The sequence below is a fragment of the Oncorhynchus nerka genome, linkage group LG20 (assembly GCF_034236695.1).
Source record: "Oncorhynchus nerka isolate Pitt River linkage group LG20, Oner_Uvic_2.0, whole genome shotgun sequence".
In the NCBI taxonomy this organism is placed as follows: domain Eukaryota; kingdom Metazoa; phylum Chordata; class Actinopteri; order Salmoniformes; family Salmonidae; genus Oncorhynchus; species Oncorhynchus nerka.
The window spans coordinates 22,992,992-23,007,322 of NC_088415.1; the positions used below are offsets into that span (position 1 = coordinate 22,992,992).

The 14,331-nt window shown below is 42.6% G+C and overlaps 1 protein-coding gene across 2 annotated transcripts in view; it reads right to left on the reverse strand.

The window, feature by feature from the left end:
• LOC115102086 (FYVE, RhoGEF and PH domain-containing protein 3-like) overlaps positions 1-12,708 on the reverse strand; it is a 176,532-nt gene extending 163,824 nt beyond the window's left edge. For both annotated transcript variants that reach the window (XM_065005315.1, XM_065005314.1), the window contains exon 1: positions 12,368-12,708. In XM_065005315.1, the coding sequence (XP_064861387.1) occupies positions 12,368-12,392 (25 nt within the window). In that variant the 5' untranslated portion in view covers positions 12,393-12,708. The remainder of the gene's footprint in view (positions 1-12,367) is intronic.
• Between the last annotated feature and the right edge of the window lie 1,623 nt (positions 12,709-14,331).

The window sequence follows — 14,331 nt, forward strand, 5'->3', positions numbered from 1 at the left end:
ATCTGTGGCATTGTGTTGTGTGAAAAAACTGCACATTTTAGATTGGCCTTTTATTGTCCCAAGCACAAGATGCACCTGTGTAATGATCATGCTGTTAAATCAGCTTCTTGATATGCTACACCTCTCAGGTATATTTATTATCTTGGGAAAGGAGAGATGCTCCCTAACAGCGATGTAAACAAATTTGTGCACAAAATTTGAGAGAAATAAGCTTCTTGTGCATATGGAACATTTCTGTGATTTTTTATTTCAGCTCATGAAACATGGAACCAACACTTTACATGTTGTGTTTATATTTTTGTTCAGTATATTTTGAGAAGTTCCACAGTGTTGGTGAGCTAAGACAATCAGGAATAATATCAGATCCCCAAATGGGAGTATTTATAGGCCTACATTTGCATGCAGGCCAGGTAGCCTAGGCCTACTTCTATGTATTATCAGGTGTGTGTCCTTACTCAACATTGACAGGAGCGCTACAAACTACAATTAATAAATATAATCAAATAAAACTTGTGTAGCCTGGTTTGTGCACTCTGCAAACAACGTCTCCACTCCTACAATGACAACGATAAGACTGGAATAATAATGTATTGAATGCAGAAATGACAGAAACCAAATTTGGTTATGGTCATTTAACAGAAATGACCATAACCAAACAAACAATGTAGATGAGAAATGATGGTAATTAACTGTAAATGTACTACTGGTGATAATGGTGTGTGTCCTGTGTCCTCCCTTTCATCTACACTGATAGAAGTGGATTTAACAAGTGACATCAATAAGGGATCATAGCTTTCACCTGGATTCACTTGGTCATTCTATGTCATGGAAAAAGCAGGTGTTCTTGATGTTTTCTACACTCAATGAATATAATCAGACCAGTTGGAACTGGAGCAATGATCCAAACAAGAGATAGTACTTTAGGACTGAAAATGTGCTATATTGAATAGAATAGTAAGATGTAGTGCTTTGAATGTTTCCTACTCTGAATGTCACAAATGAATGACATGTCACAAGTCAAGCAGAATCACCTGAGGGTAACACACACACACTGCATGACACACAAACGCAAGCAAACACACATGCACCACACACATACACACAATCCTATAGTCCATTCAAACATTGAGTCCAGGAATGGGCTTCCGTTCCTTCCGGCTATCCAATAGAAATATCACTTGTCTAAAAATAGCCTCGGTCTCCTCTTACATAGCACTGATCTGAGATTAGAGAAATCAATGTAACACAGGAAAGAGACTGAGTGATAGAGAGTGGGAGAGTGATGGGAAAGAGAGACAAAGAGAGGTAGAGAGAACAACAACACCCCCCCAACCAGACCCGGAGAACTGGAGGTGGAGAGAGACATGTCTGCACTCTGGACTGTGGTGAGACAACATCAACAGGAGAAAGAGCAGGAGCAGGAGAAGAACAGAGCACTAGAGAAGGTGAAAGTTCGGGAGGAGAGGGTGAGGGGGATGGCGTATGACAGAGAACAACCCATTAGAGAGCTGTCCACCCCCGCAGAGTAGCCAGCAGAACAGTCCACCCCAGACCCTGACCATAGCCTCGACATCACAGCAGGAAACCGAAGGACCCCAGGGAATCCCACCCCCTCTGAGCATCCCCCCCCATCAGCCACCCTGATAGCCCTCCTAACAACCCCCTGGCCCACCACTCCACCCTGGACTTGAACAGCCTTTACGACAAGGTCAATCTTCACAAGGCAGCAGTAACCACCTTCGCCAGGACCCTAAAGGTCATCGCCCTCAATCACAGCCCCAGGTCATCTACCTTTGGCCTAAAGAGCAGGAACCTGTACTTCACTAAATAAATAAAAAATACAGGCATTGTCATCCTACAAGAAACATGGTATACAGCAGTGGTTCCCAACCAGGGTACTAGGACCCCTGGGGGTACTTGGCCTATCCACAGGGGTACTTGAGAAGACTCATGAGACCATAGACTTACTGGTCAAATTCACATGAGGGGGTACTTCAGGGGTACTCCGGGCAGAGAGAAATTTAGTTGAAGGTACAGTAACCGTAAAGGGTTGGGAACCACTGATATAGAGGAAATGGAACAACTGGTTGCTCTCTAGGTTACAGGGAGCTGATAGTCCCAACCACCAAACTACCAGGTGTGAAACAGGGAAGGGACTTAATGGGGAATGCTAATTTGGTATAGAGCAGACCTAACTCACTCTATTAAAATGATCAAAACAGGAACATTTTACATTTGGCTAGAAATTCAAAATGAAATTATCTTAACAGAGAAAAATGTTCTCCTGTGTGCTACCTATATCCCCCCACTAGAATCCCCATACTTTAATGAAGACAGCTTCTCCATCCTGGAGGGGGAAATCAATCATTTCCAGGCCCAGGGACATGTACTAGTCTGTGGCGACTTACACGCAAGAACCTGACACCCTCAGCACACAGGGGGACAAACACCTGCCTGGAGGTGACAGCATTCCCTCCCCCATATGCCCCCCTAGGCACAACTATGACAACATCACCAAAAAAACGGGTCACAACTCCTGCAGCTCTGTCGCACGCTGGGTATGTAAATAGTCAATGGTAGGCTTCGAGGGGACTCCTATGGTAGGTACACCTACAGCTCATCTCTTGGCAGTAGTATTGTAGATTACATTTTCACTGACCTCAACCCAGAGTTTCTCAGAGCGTTCACAGTCAGCCCACTGACACCCCTATCAGATCACAGCAAAATCACAGTCTACCTGAACAGTCTACTCAATCATGAGACATCAAAGCCAAAGGAAGAGCATAATATTAACAAATGCTATAGATGGAAGGAAAGCAGTGTGGAAACCTAACAAAAAACTATTAGGCAACAACAAATTCAATCCCGTTTAGACAACTTCCTGGACAAAACGTTTCACTGTAATAGTGAAGGTGCAAACTTTGCAGTAGAAAACCTAAACAGTATTTATGACCTCTCAGCTTCCCTATCAAATTTTTAAAATATAAGCAGAAAACCTAAGAAAATGAACAACAATGACAAATGTTTTGATGATGAAACCAAAGAAAGAAATTGAGAAACCTATCCAACCAAAAACAAAGAGTCTAGGCCTTTACTATGGTGAATCACTAAAACAATATAGAAATACACCACGGAAAAAGAAGGAACAGCACGTCAGAAATCAGCTCAATGTAATTGAAGAATCCATAGACTCTAACCACTTCTGGGAAAATTGGAAAACACTAAACAAAGAACAACACAAAGAGTTATCTATCCAAAACAGAGATGTATGGATAAACCACTTCTCCAATATGTTTGCTCCTATAACAAAGAACAAACAGCAAAAACATATACATGATCAAATACAAACCTTAGAATCAACTATTAAAGACTACCAGAACCCACTGGATTCTCCAACTAAATTGAATGAACTATAGGACAAAATACAAACCCCAAAAGGCCTGTGGTGTTAATGGTATACTAAATTAAATAATTAAATATACAGATTACAAATTCCAATTGGCTATACTTAAAGTATTTAACTATACTATACATAGAGTAATCATCCTCAGCTCTGGCATCTTCCCCAATATTTGGAACCAAGGGCTGATAACCTAATCCACAAAAAGTGAAGACACATTTGACCCCAATGACTTCCGTTAGATATGCGTAAACAGCAACCTTGGGAAATCCTAAATACAACCCATATTTATGTTGATTTATTTTCACTTTTGTACTTTAATGTCTTTATTCTTCTTTCAGAACTTTTGTGAGCGTAATGTTTACTGTAAAAAAATGTACTATCTATTTCACTTGCTTTGGCAATGTAAACATATGTTTTTCATGCCAATAAAACCCTTAAATTGAATTGAGAGAAAGAAAGAAAGAAAGAAAGAAAGAAAGAAAGAAAGAAAGAAAGAAAGAAAGAAAGAAAGAAAGAAAGAAAGAAAGAAAGAAAGAAAGAAAGAAAGAAAGAAAGAAAGAAAGAAAGAAAGAGGGGAAGAAATAATGAACACTGTGAAAGCTCTGAAAGAAGCATGGTGAGTTTGAGACAGAGTGTGAAAGCTCTGAAAGAAGCATGGTGAGTTTGAGACAGAGTGTGAAAGCTCTGAAAGAAGCATGGTGAGTTTGAGACAGAGTGTGAAAGCTCTGAAAGAAGCATGGTGAGTTTGAGACAGAGTGTGAAAGCTCTGAAAGAAGCATGGTGAGTTTGAGACAGAGTGTGAAAGCTCTGAAAGAAGCATGGTGAGTTTGAGACAGAGTGTGAAAGCTCTGAAAGAAGCATGGTGAGTTTGAGACAGAGTGTGAAAGCTCTGAAAGAAGCATGGTGAGTTTGAGACAGAGTGTGAAAGCTCTGAAAGAAGCATGGTGAGTTTGAGACAGAGTGTGAAAACTCTGAAAGAAGCATGGTGAGTTTGAGACAGAGTGTGAAAGAGCTAAAGAAACAGAAACTGTGTGAGTTGGGGACAAAAAAGACCGTGTTGGATGGGAGAAATTTCTAAATGTTTTCCCCTCCTCTTCCTCCTCCTCCTCTTCTTATCTCTACCACCTGTGTTCCGTGTTTATTTAACACGGAGGGGTGATGTTTACACAGTCTAGGTTAAACACAGGCGGAGCCAATCACTTCTGTTAATAATAAATAATGTAAACAGCCAGACGCTGCAAAGCATGCTGGGATGGCTGGCGTGCCAGGGCCATTGTCCAGTATCTGATCTGACCCACTAACAGACAGACAGACATCACCCATGTTCACATTCATCCACCTCCCTGGAAGAGAGAGAGGGAGTGCGAGTTGAGAGAAAGAGAGAGAGAGAGAGAGGGAGTGCGAGTTGAGAGACAGAGAGAGGGAGAGAGGGAGTGCGAGTTGAGAGAGAGAGAGAGAGAGAGAGAGAGAGAACTGAAGAGTTTGTGTGGTCATGCAGAAAGTAAGAGAAAACAGGGTCAAACAGGGACAGAGTCATCTGTACAGTAGAGTGAATGTGACAAGGACTCTGTCATCTCAGTCAGAGGAGAAGAACCCTAAAGGAGACTTAAAACAAAACAGAAAAGGAGGAAGGAACTCGGCTGCTTCAGGCAACAACCTACGTTTAAAAAAATATATATATTAATTTGACCTTTATTTAACCAGGTAGGCCAGTTGAGAACAAGTTCTCATTTACAACTGCGACCTGGCCAAGATAAAGCATAGCAGTGTGAACAGACAACAACACAGAGTAACACATAAACAAACGTACAGTCAATAACACAATAGATAAATCTATGTAGTGTTTGAAAATGTAGAAGAGTAGGGAGGTAAGGCAATATATAGGCCATAGAGGCGAAATAATTACAGTTTAGCATTAACACTGGAGTGATAGATATGCAGATGATGATGTGCAAGTAGAGATACTGGGGTGCAAAAGAGGATAAGTAACAATGTGGGGATGAGGTACTTGGGTGTGCTATTTACAGATTGGCTGTGTACAGGTACAGTGATCGGTAAGCTGCTCTGACAGCTGATGCTTAAAGTTAGAGAGGGAGATATAAGTCTCCAGCTTCAGTTATGTTTACAATTTGTTCCAGTCATTGGCAGCAGAGAACTAGAAGGAAAGGCAGCCAAAAGAAGTATTGGCTTTGGGGATGACCAGTGAAATATACCTGCTGGAGCGCGTGCTACGGGTGGGTGTTGTTATGGTGACCAGTGAGCTGAGTTAAGGCGGGGTGTTACCTAGCAAAGGCTTATAGATGACCTGGAGCCATTGGGTTTGGCAACGAATATGAAGCGAGGGCCAGCCAACGAGAGCATACAGGTCGCAGTGGTGGGTAGTATATGGGGCTTTGGTGATAAAACGGATGGTACTGTGATAGACTACATCCAGTTTACTGAGTAAAGTGTTGAAGGCAATTTTGTAAATGACATCGCCAAAGTCAAGGATAGGTAGGATAGTCAGTTTTACGAGGGTATTTTTGGCAGCATGAGTGAAAGAGGCGTTGTTGCAAAATAGGAAGCCGATTCTAAATTTAATTTTAGACTAGAGATGATTAATGTGAGTCTGGAAGAGTTTACAATCTAACCAGACACCTAAGTATTTATAGTGGTCCACATATTCTAATTCAGAATAGAGTAGTGATGCTAGTCGGGCGGGAGTGTGCAGGCAGAAATCGGTTGAAGAGCATGCACTTAGTTTTACTAGCATTTAAAAGCAGTTGGTTGCCACGGAAGGAATGTTGTATGGCATTGAAGCTCGTTTGGAGGTTTGTTAGCACAGTGTCTAAAGAAGGGTCAGATGTAAACAGAATGGTGTCATTTGCATAGAGGTGGATCAGAGAATCACCAGCAGCAAGAGCGACATCATTGATATATACAGAGAAAATAGTCGGCCTGAGTATTGATCCCTGTGGCGCCCCCATAGAGACTGCCAGAAGTCTGGACAACAGGCCCTCCGATTTGACACACTGAACTCTAGCTGAGAAGTGTTTGGTGAACCAGGCGAGGCAGTCATTTGAGAAGCCAAGGCTATTGAGTCTGCCGATAAGAATGCAGTGATTGACAGAGTCGAAAGCCTTGGGAAGGTCGATGAAGACGGCTGCACAGTACAGTCTTTTATCAATGGCGGTTATGATATTGGCTCCTGACTTCCCTGAAAGGTTGCATATTGCGGGGGCTATTCGATGCTAATGCAGAACGCCACTGGATGTTTTTGTGCTGGTCAAGGGCAGTCAAGTCTGGGGTGAACCAAGGGCTATATCTGTTCTTAGTTCTACATTTTTGAATGGGGCATGCTTACTTAAGATGGTGAGGAAAGCACTTTTAAAGAGCAATCAGGCATCCTCTACTGACGGGTTGAGGTCGATATCCTTCCAAGATACCCGGGCCAGGTCGTTTAGAAAGGCCAGCTCACTGAAGTGTTTTAGGGAGCGTTTGACAGTGATGAGGGGTGGTCGTTTGACTGCGCACCCATTACCCACGCAGGCAATGACGCAGTGATCACTGAGATCCTGGTTGAAGACAGCAGAGGTGTATTTAGAGGTCATGCTCGTCAGGATGATATCTTAGTGGGTGCCCATGGTTATGGATTTAGGGTTGTACCTGGTAGGTTGCTTGATAATTTGTGTGAGATTGAGGGCATCTAGCCTAGATTGTAGGATGGCTAGGGTTAGATAGGTCACCCAAAGCTATGTTGTGTTGTGGTTTATTTTTGGTAATACTTCATGAAGATCCTCTGTGCGAACACACACCCACACACACTTTTCTAAGAGGGCCCTGAGCTGGTCTTCCCATGTGAACAGTAAGGAGCACAGGGGGGGAGGTCTGAGAGAGGAAAGAGAGAGATGTTAACTTCTCTAGGGTAGGGGGCAGCATTTGGAATTTTGGATGAAAAGCGTGCCCAAATTAAACTGCCTTCTACTCAGGCCCAGAAGATAGGATGTGCATATAATTAGTAGGTTTGGATAGCAAACATTCTAAAGTTTCCAAAACTGTTAAAATAATGTCTGTGAGTATAACAGAACTGATTCGAAAACCTGAGAAAAATCCATTCAGGAAGTAGGATTTTCTTTTTTTTGTAGTTTTCTATTCAATACCATTACAGTATCCATTGACTTAGGACTCAAATTGCAGTTCCTATGCCTTCCACTAGATGTCAACAGTCTTTAGAAATTGTTTCAGGCGTGTATTCTGAAAAATAAGGACCCTGCCGTGTCACAGAGCTTTTTCATGTACGCGACCGAGAGAGTGCCTTTTATATTGCCTTTTATATTGACTACGTTATTGTCCGGTTGAAATATTATCGATTATTTAGGCTAAACACAATCTGGGGATTGAATATAAACATCGTTTGACATGTTTGTATGAACTTTACGGATACAATTTTGATATTTTTGTCCGCCTGTTGTGACTGCGTTTGAGCCTGTGGATTACTGAAGAAAACGCGCGAACAAAGCGGAGGTTTTCGGATATAAAGAGACGTTATCAAACAAAAGGAACATTTATTGAATAAATGAATGCCTTCTGAGTGCAACGATATGAAGATCATCAAAGGTAAGTGATTAATTTTATCTCTATTTCTGACTTGTGTAACTCTTCTACTTGGCTGGTTACTATTTGTAATGATTTGTCTGCTGGGATATGTTCTCAAATAATTGTAAGGTATGCTTTCGCCGTAAAGCATTTTTGAACCGTGACACCGTGGTTGGATTCACAAGAAGTTCAATCTTTAAACCTATGTAAAATAGTTGTGTCTTTTCTGAATGTTTATAATGAGTATTTCTGTATTTGGCGCTCTGCAATCTCACTGGATGTTGGCTAGGTGGGACGCTAGCATCCCACATACCCTAGAGAGGTTTTAACATGTGTTTCCCATGCCAATTGGGGGGGAAGAGAGAGAGAGAGAGAGAGAGAGAGAGAGAGAGAGAGAGAGAGAGAGAATAAATATATATCGATCCCTCCCTCGAGACCCCCAACAAACATACTCTCTACAGTTTACCTCCACAACTACCGATGTTATAGTCCTCTACCACTCTTTCTCTCTTTCCAACCATCTGTCTGTAGGCTACACTTCCTCTTTGTAAGAGCTATATCATTTCATCTCTATGCTAAAATGTCCCTTGTCTAATATTACAGATGTCTGATCTTAAAGAGGAACTCCACTCATGATGATGTGGCCGGTGACACTTTGCTTTTTCAGTCCAATATCTTGAAAACTTCACTGCTGACATGCAAAACATTTGGGACTGTATTAACAGTGGACTAATGAAAAAATACCAAAATATAGTTTTTGTGTGGAGTTCCCCTTTAATTTAACCAGTTTCGTTGTAGGAGTAAAACAATCCTTCAGCAGGAGGAATTGATTATCCTAAAAAATAAGTTATAATTTCTAACAGGAAATTTGTTTTGACAGGCTGCAGTGGGCTATAGTTCGATACACTTATGTCGTAGTGGAGGTTAATATTTATTTTGTGTTTTTAAGCTATATAAAACGACAGTTGTTGATGAGTATGGCTGCATTTCAGATACATTTTTGTACATTTGAATGTCGCAGTAGTATGACCTAGGCCAGTTATTCTGTCAGGTGCTTTAACATTTTAGCAAGAGAGAGCGAGAAAGAGAACTACAGGTTTTCAGTGAATTTATGTAAATCACCAGGCTGATTTGAATCACAGGAAAATTATCTGTTAAAATTTAACAGCCTGTTACAACTGTGTGATAACACATCTGTAGTCACCTCTACACAGCCTGTACCAACTGTGTGATAACACATCTGTAGTCACCTCTAAACAGCCTGTACCAACTGTGTGATAACACATCTGTAGTCACCTCTAAAAAGCCTGTACCAACTGTGTGATAACACATCTGTAGTCACCTCTAAACAGCCTGTACCAACTGTGTGATAACACATCTGTAGTCACCTCTAAACAGCCTGTACCAACTGTGTGATAACACATCTGTAGTCACCTCTAAACAGCCTGTACCAACTGTGTGATAACACATCTGTAGTCGCCTCTAAACAGCCTGTACCAACTGTGTGATAACACATCTGTAGTCACCTCTAAACAGCCTGTACCAACTGTGTGATAACACATCTGTAGTCGCCTCTAAACAGCCTGTACCAACTGTGTGATAACACATCTGTAGTCACCTCTAAACAGCCTGTACCAACTGTGTGATAACACATCTGTAGTCACCTCTAAACAGCCTGTACCAACTGTGTGATAACACATCTGTAGTCACCTCTAAACAGCCTGTACCAACTGTGTGATAACACATCTGTAGTCACCTCTAAACAGCCTGTACCAACTGTGTGATAATACATCTGTAGTCACCTCTAAACAGCCTGTACCAACTGTGTGATAACACATCTGTAGTCACCTCTAAACAGCCTGTACCAACTGTGTGATAACACATCTGTAGTCACCTCTAAACAGCCTGTACCAACTGTGTGATAACACATCTGTAGTCGCCTCTAAACAGCCTGTACCAACTGTGTGATAACACATCTGTAGTCACCTCTAAACAGCCTGTACCAACTGTGTGATAACACATCTGTAGTCGCCTCTAAACAGCCTGTACCAACTGTGTGATAACACATCTGTAGTCACCTCTAAACAGCCTGTACCAACTGTGTGATAACACATCTGTAGTCGCCTCTAAACAGCCTGTACCAACTGTGTGATAACACATCTGTAGTCACCTCTAAACAGCCTGTACCAACTGTGTGATAACACATCTGTAGTCACCTCTAAACAGCCTGTACCAACTGTGTGATAACACATCTGTAGTCACCTCTAAACAGCCTGTACCAACTGTGTGATAACACATCTGTAGTCACCTCTAAACAGCCTGTACCAACTGTGTGATAACACATCTGTAGTCACCTCTAAACAGCCTGTACCAACTGTGTGATAACACATCTGTAGTCGCCTCTAAACAGCCTGTACCAACTGTGTGATAACACATCTGTAGTCACCTCTAAACAGCCTGTACCAACTGTGTGATAACACATCTGTAGTCGCCTCTAAACAGCCTGTACCAACTGTGTGATAACACATCTGTAGTCACCTCTAAACAGCCTGTACCAACTGTGTGATAACACATCTGTAGTCACCTCTAAACAGCCTGTACCAACTGTGTGATAACACATCTGTAGTCACCTCTAAACAGCCTGTACCAACTGTGTGATAACACATCTGTAGTCACCTCTAAACAGCCTGTACCAACTGTGTGATAACACATCTGTAGTCACCTCTAAACAGCCTGTACCAACTGTGTGATAACACATCTGTAGTCGCCTCTAAACAGCCTGTACCAACTGTGTGATAACACATCTGTAGTCACCTCTAAACAGCCTGTACCAACTGTGTGATAACACATCTGTAGTCGCCTCTAAACAGCCTGTACCAACTGTGTGATAACACATCTGTAGTCACCTCTAAACAGGCTGTACCAACTGTGTGATAACACATCTGTAGTCACCTCTAAACAGCCTGTACCAACTGTGTGATAACACATCTGTAGTCACCTCTAAACAGCCTGTACCAACTGTGTGATAACACATCTGTAGTCACCTCTAAACAAACAACCCAACTCTATATTAAGAGACAGAGAACATACATCTCTCACACGTACGTCAACATGTGCACACACACACAAACACCTCTCTCTCCCTCTCCGTTGTAATGTCATTCCTGAGGCCAGGCGACACTGCTCTCATCCAGACACTCTCCTCCAGCCTCCTCACATTCCTCACCATGAGGGATTCACATGGAGGAGAGTTAGAACACTAGTCTTTATACACACACCATGCATCCACTTCAGCCTCGGACTGCCCTCTGACTGCCCTCTGACTGCCCTCGGACTGTATCCTGCACACCAGATAGCAGCCTGCATATCATTGAACTTCATCATAATCATCATAATTGTAAGTCATTGTAATCATCGTCTTCATCGTTGTAATCCTTATCATCATCACCACCATTCATAATCTTCAGCAGCACACATCAGAAACCAACTCACCTCTACAGCTATGGATCTATCATAATCCCCATCACCACCATCTTCATCATGCTCATCATATCTCAGTCTATAACTCCCCTCAACATCCTGTCCACCAGATACATGTCATATTAACATCCTCATCTCAAACATCCACCCATCCTCCTCCTGTCTCTCTCCATTCAATACAATGGTTTCCCTGTAGCCTAATAACTATAATCAGACAAAACACACAGAATAAAATGAGCAGGGAACTTTACAACAAAGAATACATTCATGTCTGTGGAGCTGTGTGTGTGTGTGTGTGTGTGTGTGTGTGTGTGTGTGTGTGTGTGTGTGTGTGTGTGTGTGTGTGTGTGTGTGTGTGTGTGTGTGTGTGTGTGTGCGTGTGTGTGTGTGTGTGTGTGTGTGTGTGTGTGTGTGCGTGTGTGTGCGTGCGTAGGGCTGAGAGAAGGGCTGAGAGAAGCATATGCCTCTGGATGAGTGGTATGGGGGCAATGATAACGTCAGAGCTGCTGCCACTTGGGGTTTGGTACCGATTTACCCCTCTTCTTGTCTCGTCAGCTGCCCAACGACCTTGAAAGTGTGTCTGTGTTATGTGTGTGACATGTCATTGAAAGGTAAATGTGCTGCTAATGCAGCCTACTAATAACAACAATCCTTTGCTGTTGGAGGTCGTATTTCTCTCACAGACAAACTGCATAAATTTAAAGTTGTAATAAGATAATGCAACAACTCCTCACAATACAAAGGAGAAGTTTGCGCCATAAGGAGCTAGTTCTTGCCACATGTAGTAGTAGCAGTAGCAACACCCCCCATCCCCCCCGCGTAACTTTGAAATGGATACTTCAAGACAACCCCCCAAAACAAGACAGAGCGGCAAACATATAAAGTAGCCTAACCAACCAACTGGCTTACCAGTTGTTGCCGAAACCCCCTGCATCTTGCCGACAGTTGTCCTGCTTGGCTGAACCCTTCTCCGATGCTCAAAGCAGATTGGAAACAGTGCCCGGACGAGCTAACGTTTACAGGCAACTCAAACGAAGGAGTGTCCCGACTCGAAGTCCGCTGCTTTTTCCCTTGTCTTGGCAAAACGCTCTAGCCTCCACAGTAGAACATAACGGGCATGTAGTGCTTCTCTCACGGAGATAGAAGAAGGGTTTCCACGAAGAGTTTTTCCTGCATTAGTGCACTGATCCATTCACTCCTTAGGGATCTGCCCTCCTTGCAGCAAAACTATTCCTTCCTCTGAGCTCCACTCCAGCGCTGTGAAGGAGCTGCGCGTTCACGCTGGCTGGTGTAAGGCGCGCTCAAAACTACCCTGGTTATTCATTGAGTACAGCAGGGAAAAAAATCGGACTATGAGTTTTCATAATTTTGTGTTTATCGCCTTTGCTCTGTTCTTTAAGAGAAAAACAAAAATAGAATATTTTACACAATAACCTACAAAATAGAGTTTATTTTTGCCGTTCAATTGTCTACCCATTGAGTTTTGTAGAAATATTCTTGTAAACTATATTTCTTAGTACCCTACAACGGTATTACTGTTTTATAAACCCAAATCTAAGGTTGTTTTATCATTGGTTTTGTTTTTCAGTTTTTGTAAACAGTGTTTCAATATGTTTAAACAAACTATTATGTCAATCTCATGGACTGTCAGTCCCCACCCAGCCCCTTCCGGCCTCTACCAAACAAAGTGGCAGGGTCAGGCTGTTGAAACACAGATTGTTGTGCCTTTAATTCTCCTAATCATAAAACATGAGTCTGTTTTGACTGTTAGGCAAGGTTATTATATTGGTACAAATTCTAAAATGAGCATCACTGTAGACCTACATCCGTGCTCCATTTGGCCATTTGTCTAAGGGTCGCTGGGTTTTGTTCCATCACTGCATTAATGGTTATTGTTGGAGTTGGGAGAGCTTCCCTTCAGTCGCCTGACTGTATCATCCATGATGGCAAAGGGGAAAATACACACACACAAATATTAACTGACATTTCGATGTCGTTGCTTAGGCTCGCTCTCTCTCCCTCTCCCTCTTTCTCTCTCTCTCTCTCTCTCTCTCCCCTCTTTCTCTCTCTCTCTCTCTCTCTCTCTCTCTCTCTCTCTCTCTCTCTTTCTCTCTGTCTCTCTCTCTCTCTCTCTCTCTCTCTCTGTCTCTCTGTCTCTCTGTCTCTCTCTCTGTCTCTCTCTGTCTCTGTCTCTCTCTGTCTCTCTGTCTCTCTCTCTTTCTCTCTCTCTCTCTCTCTCTCTGTCTCTCTGTCTCTCTGTCTCTCTGTCTCTGAAAAAACACAATTTAAGGAGGATCATTTTGAGAATGCTGCTACTGAATCTAAAAGGCCAAGTATTTCTGTGGATGGCTTGAACCTTCTGTCACTTATATAACAATGGCAACAGTCTAGAAGGAGGCAGAGGTTGTTGATTCTGCTCACTACAAGTCTTTAGTGTCACACTGCTGATGGAAACACAATAACACCAGAACATTCATCAACGTAAAACACTGCTGACCCACTGGAGTGGAGATAAGCACCATTAGATGGAGCTTGGGGCTCCTGCTTGTGTCTCTACAAGTCTATGTAGAGAGCTGTCAGCCAGCCAGTCAGTACCACCCATGCTGGCCCAAAGAATGCAGAACTACAGTCCCATTCGACAACATCCTCCGGTCCCCTGGGGGCTCCGACAGTCACAACCACAGACCAGAGCTAAATAACCCCATTCACTCAAGGAGAGAGAGAGCAAGAGGGAGAGGGGGAAAGAGAAAGTACGAGGGAGGGAGATGGAAAGAAGGAAAGAGGTTGGGAGGACAGAAATAAAGAGAGTGAAAATGGGGGGGGAGTCAGAGAAGTGAAGATAATTGGAAGAATAAGAAAGGAAGGCAGCGAGA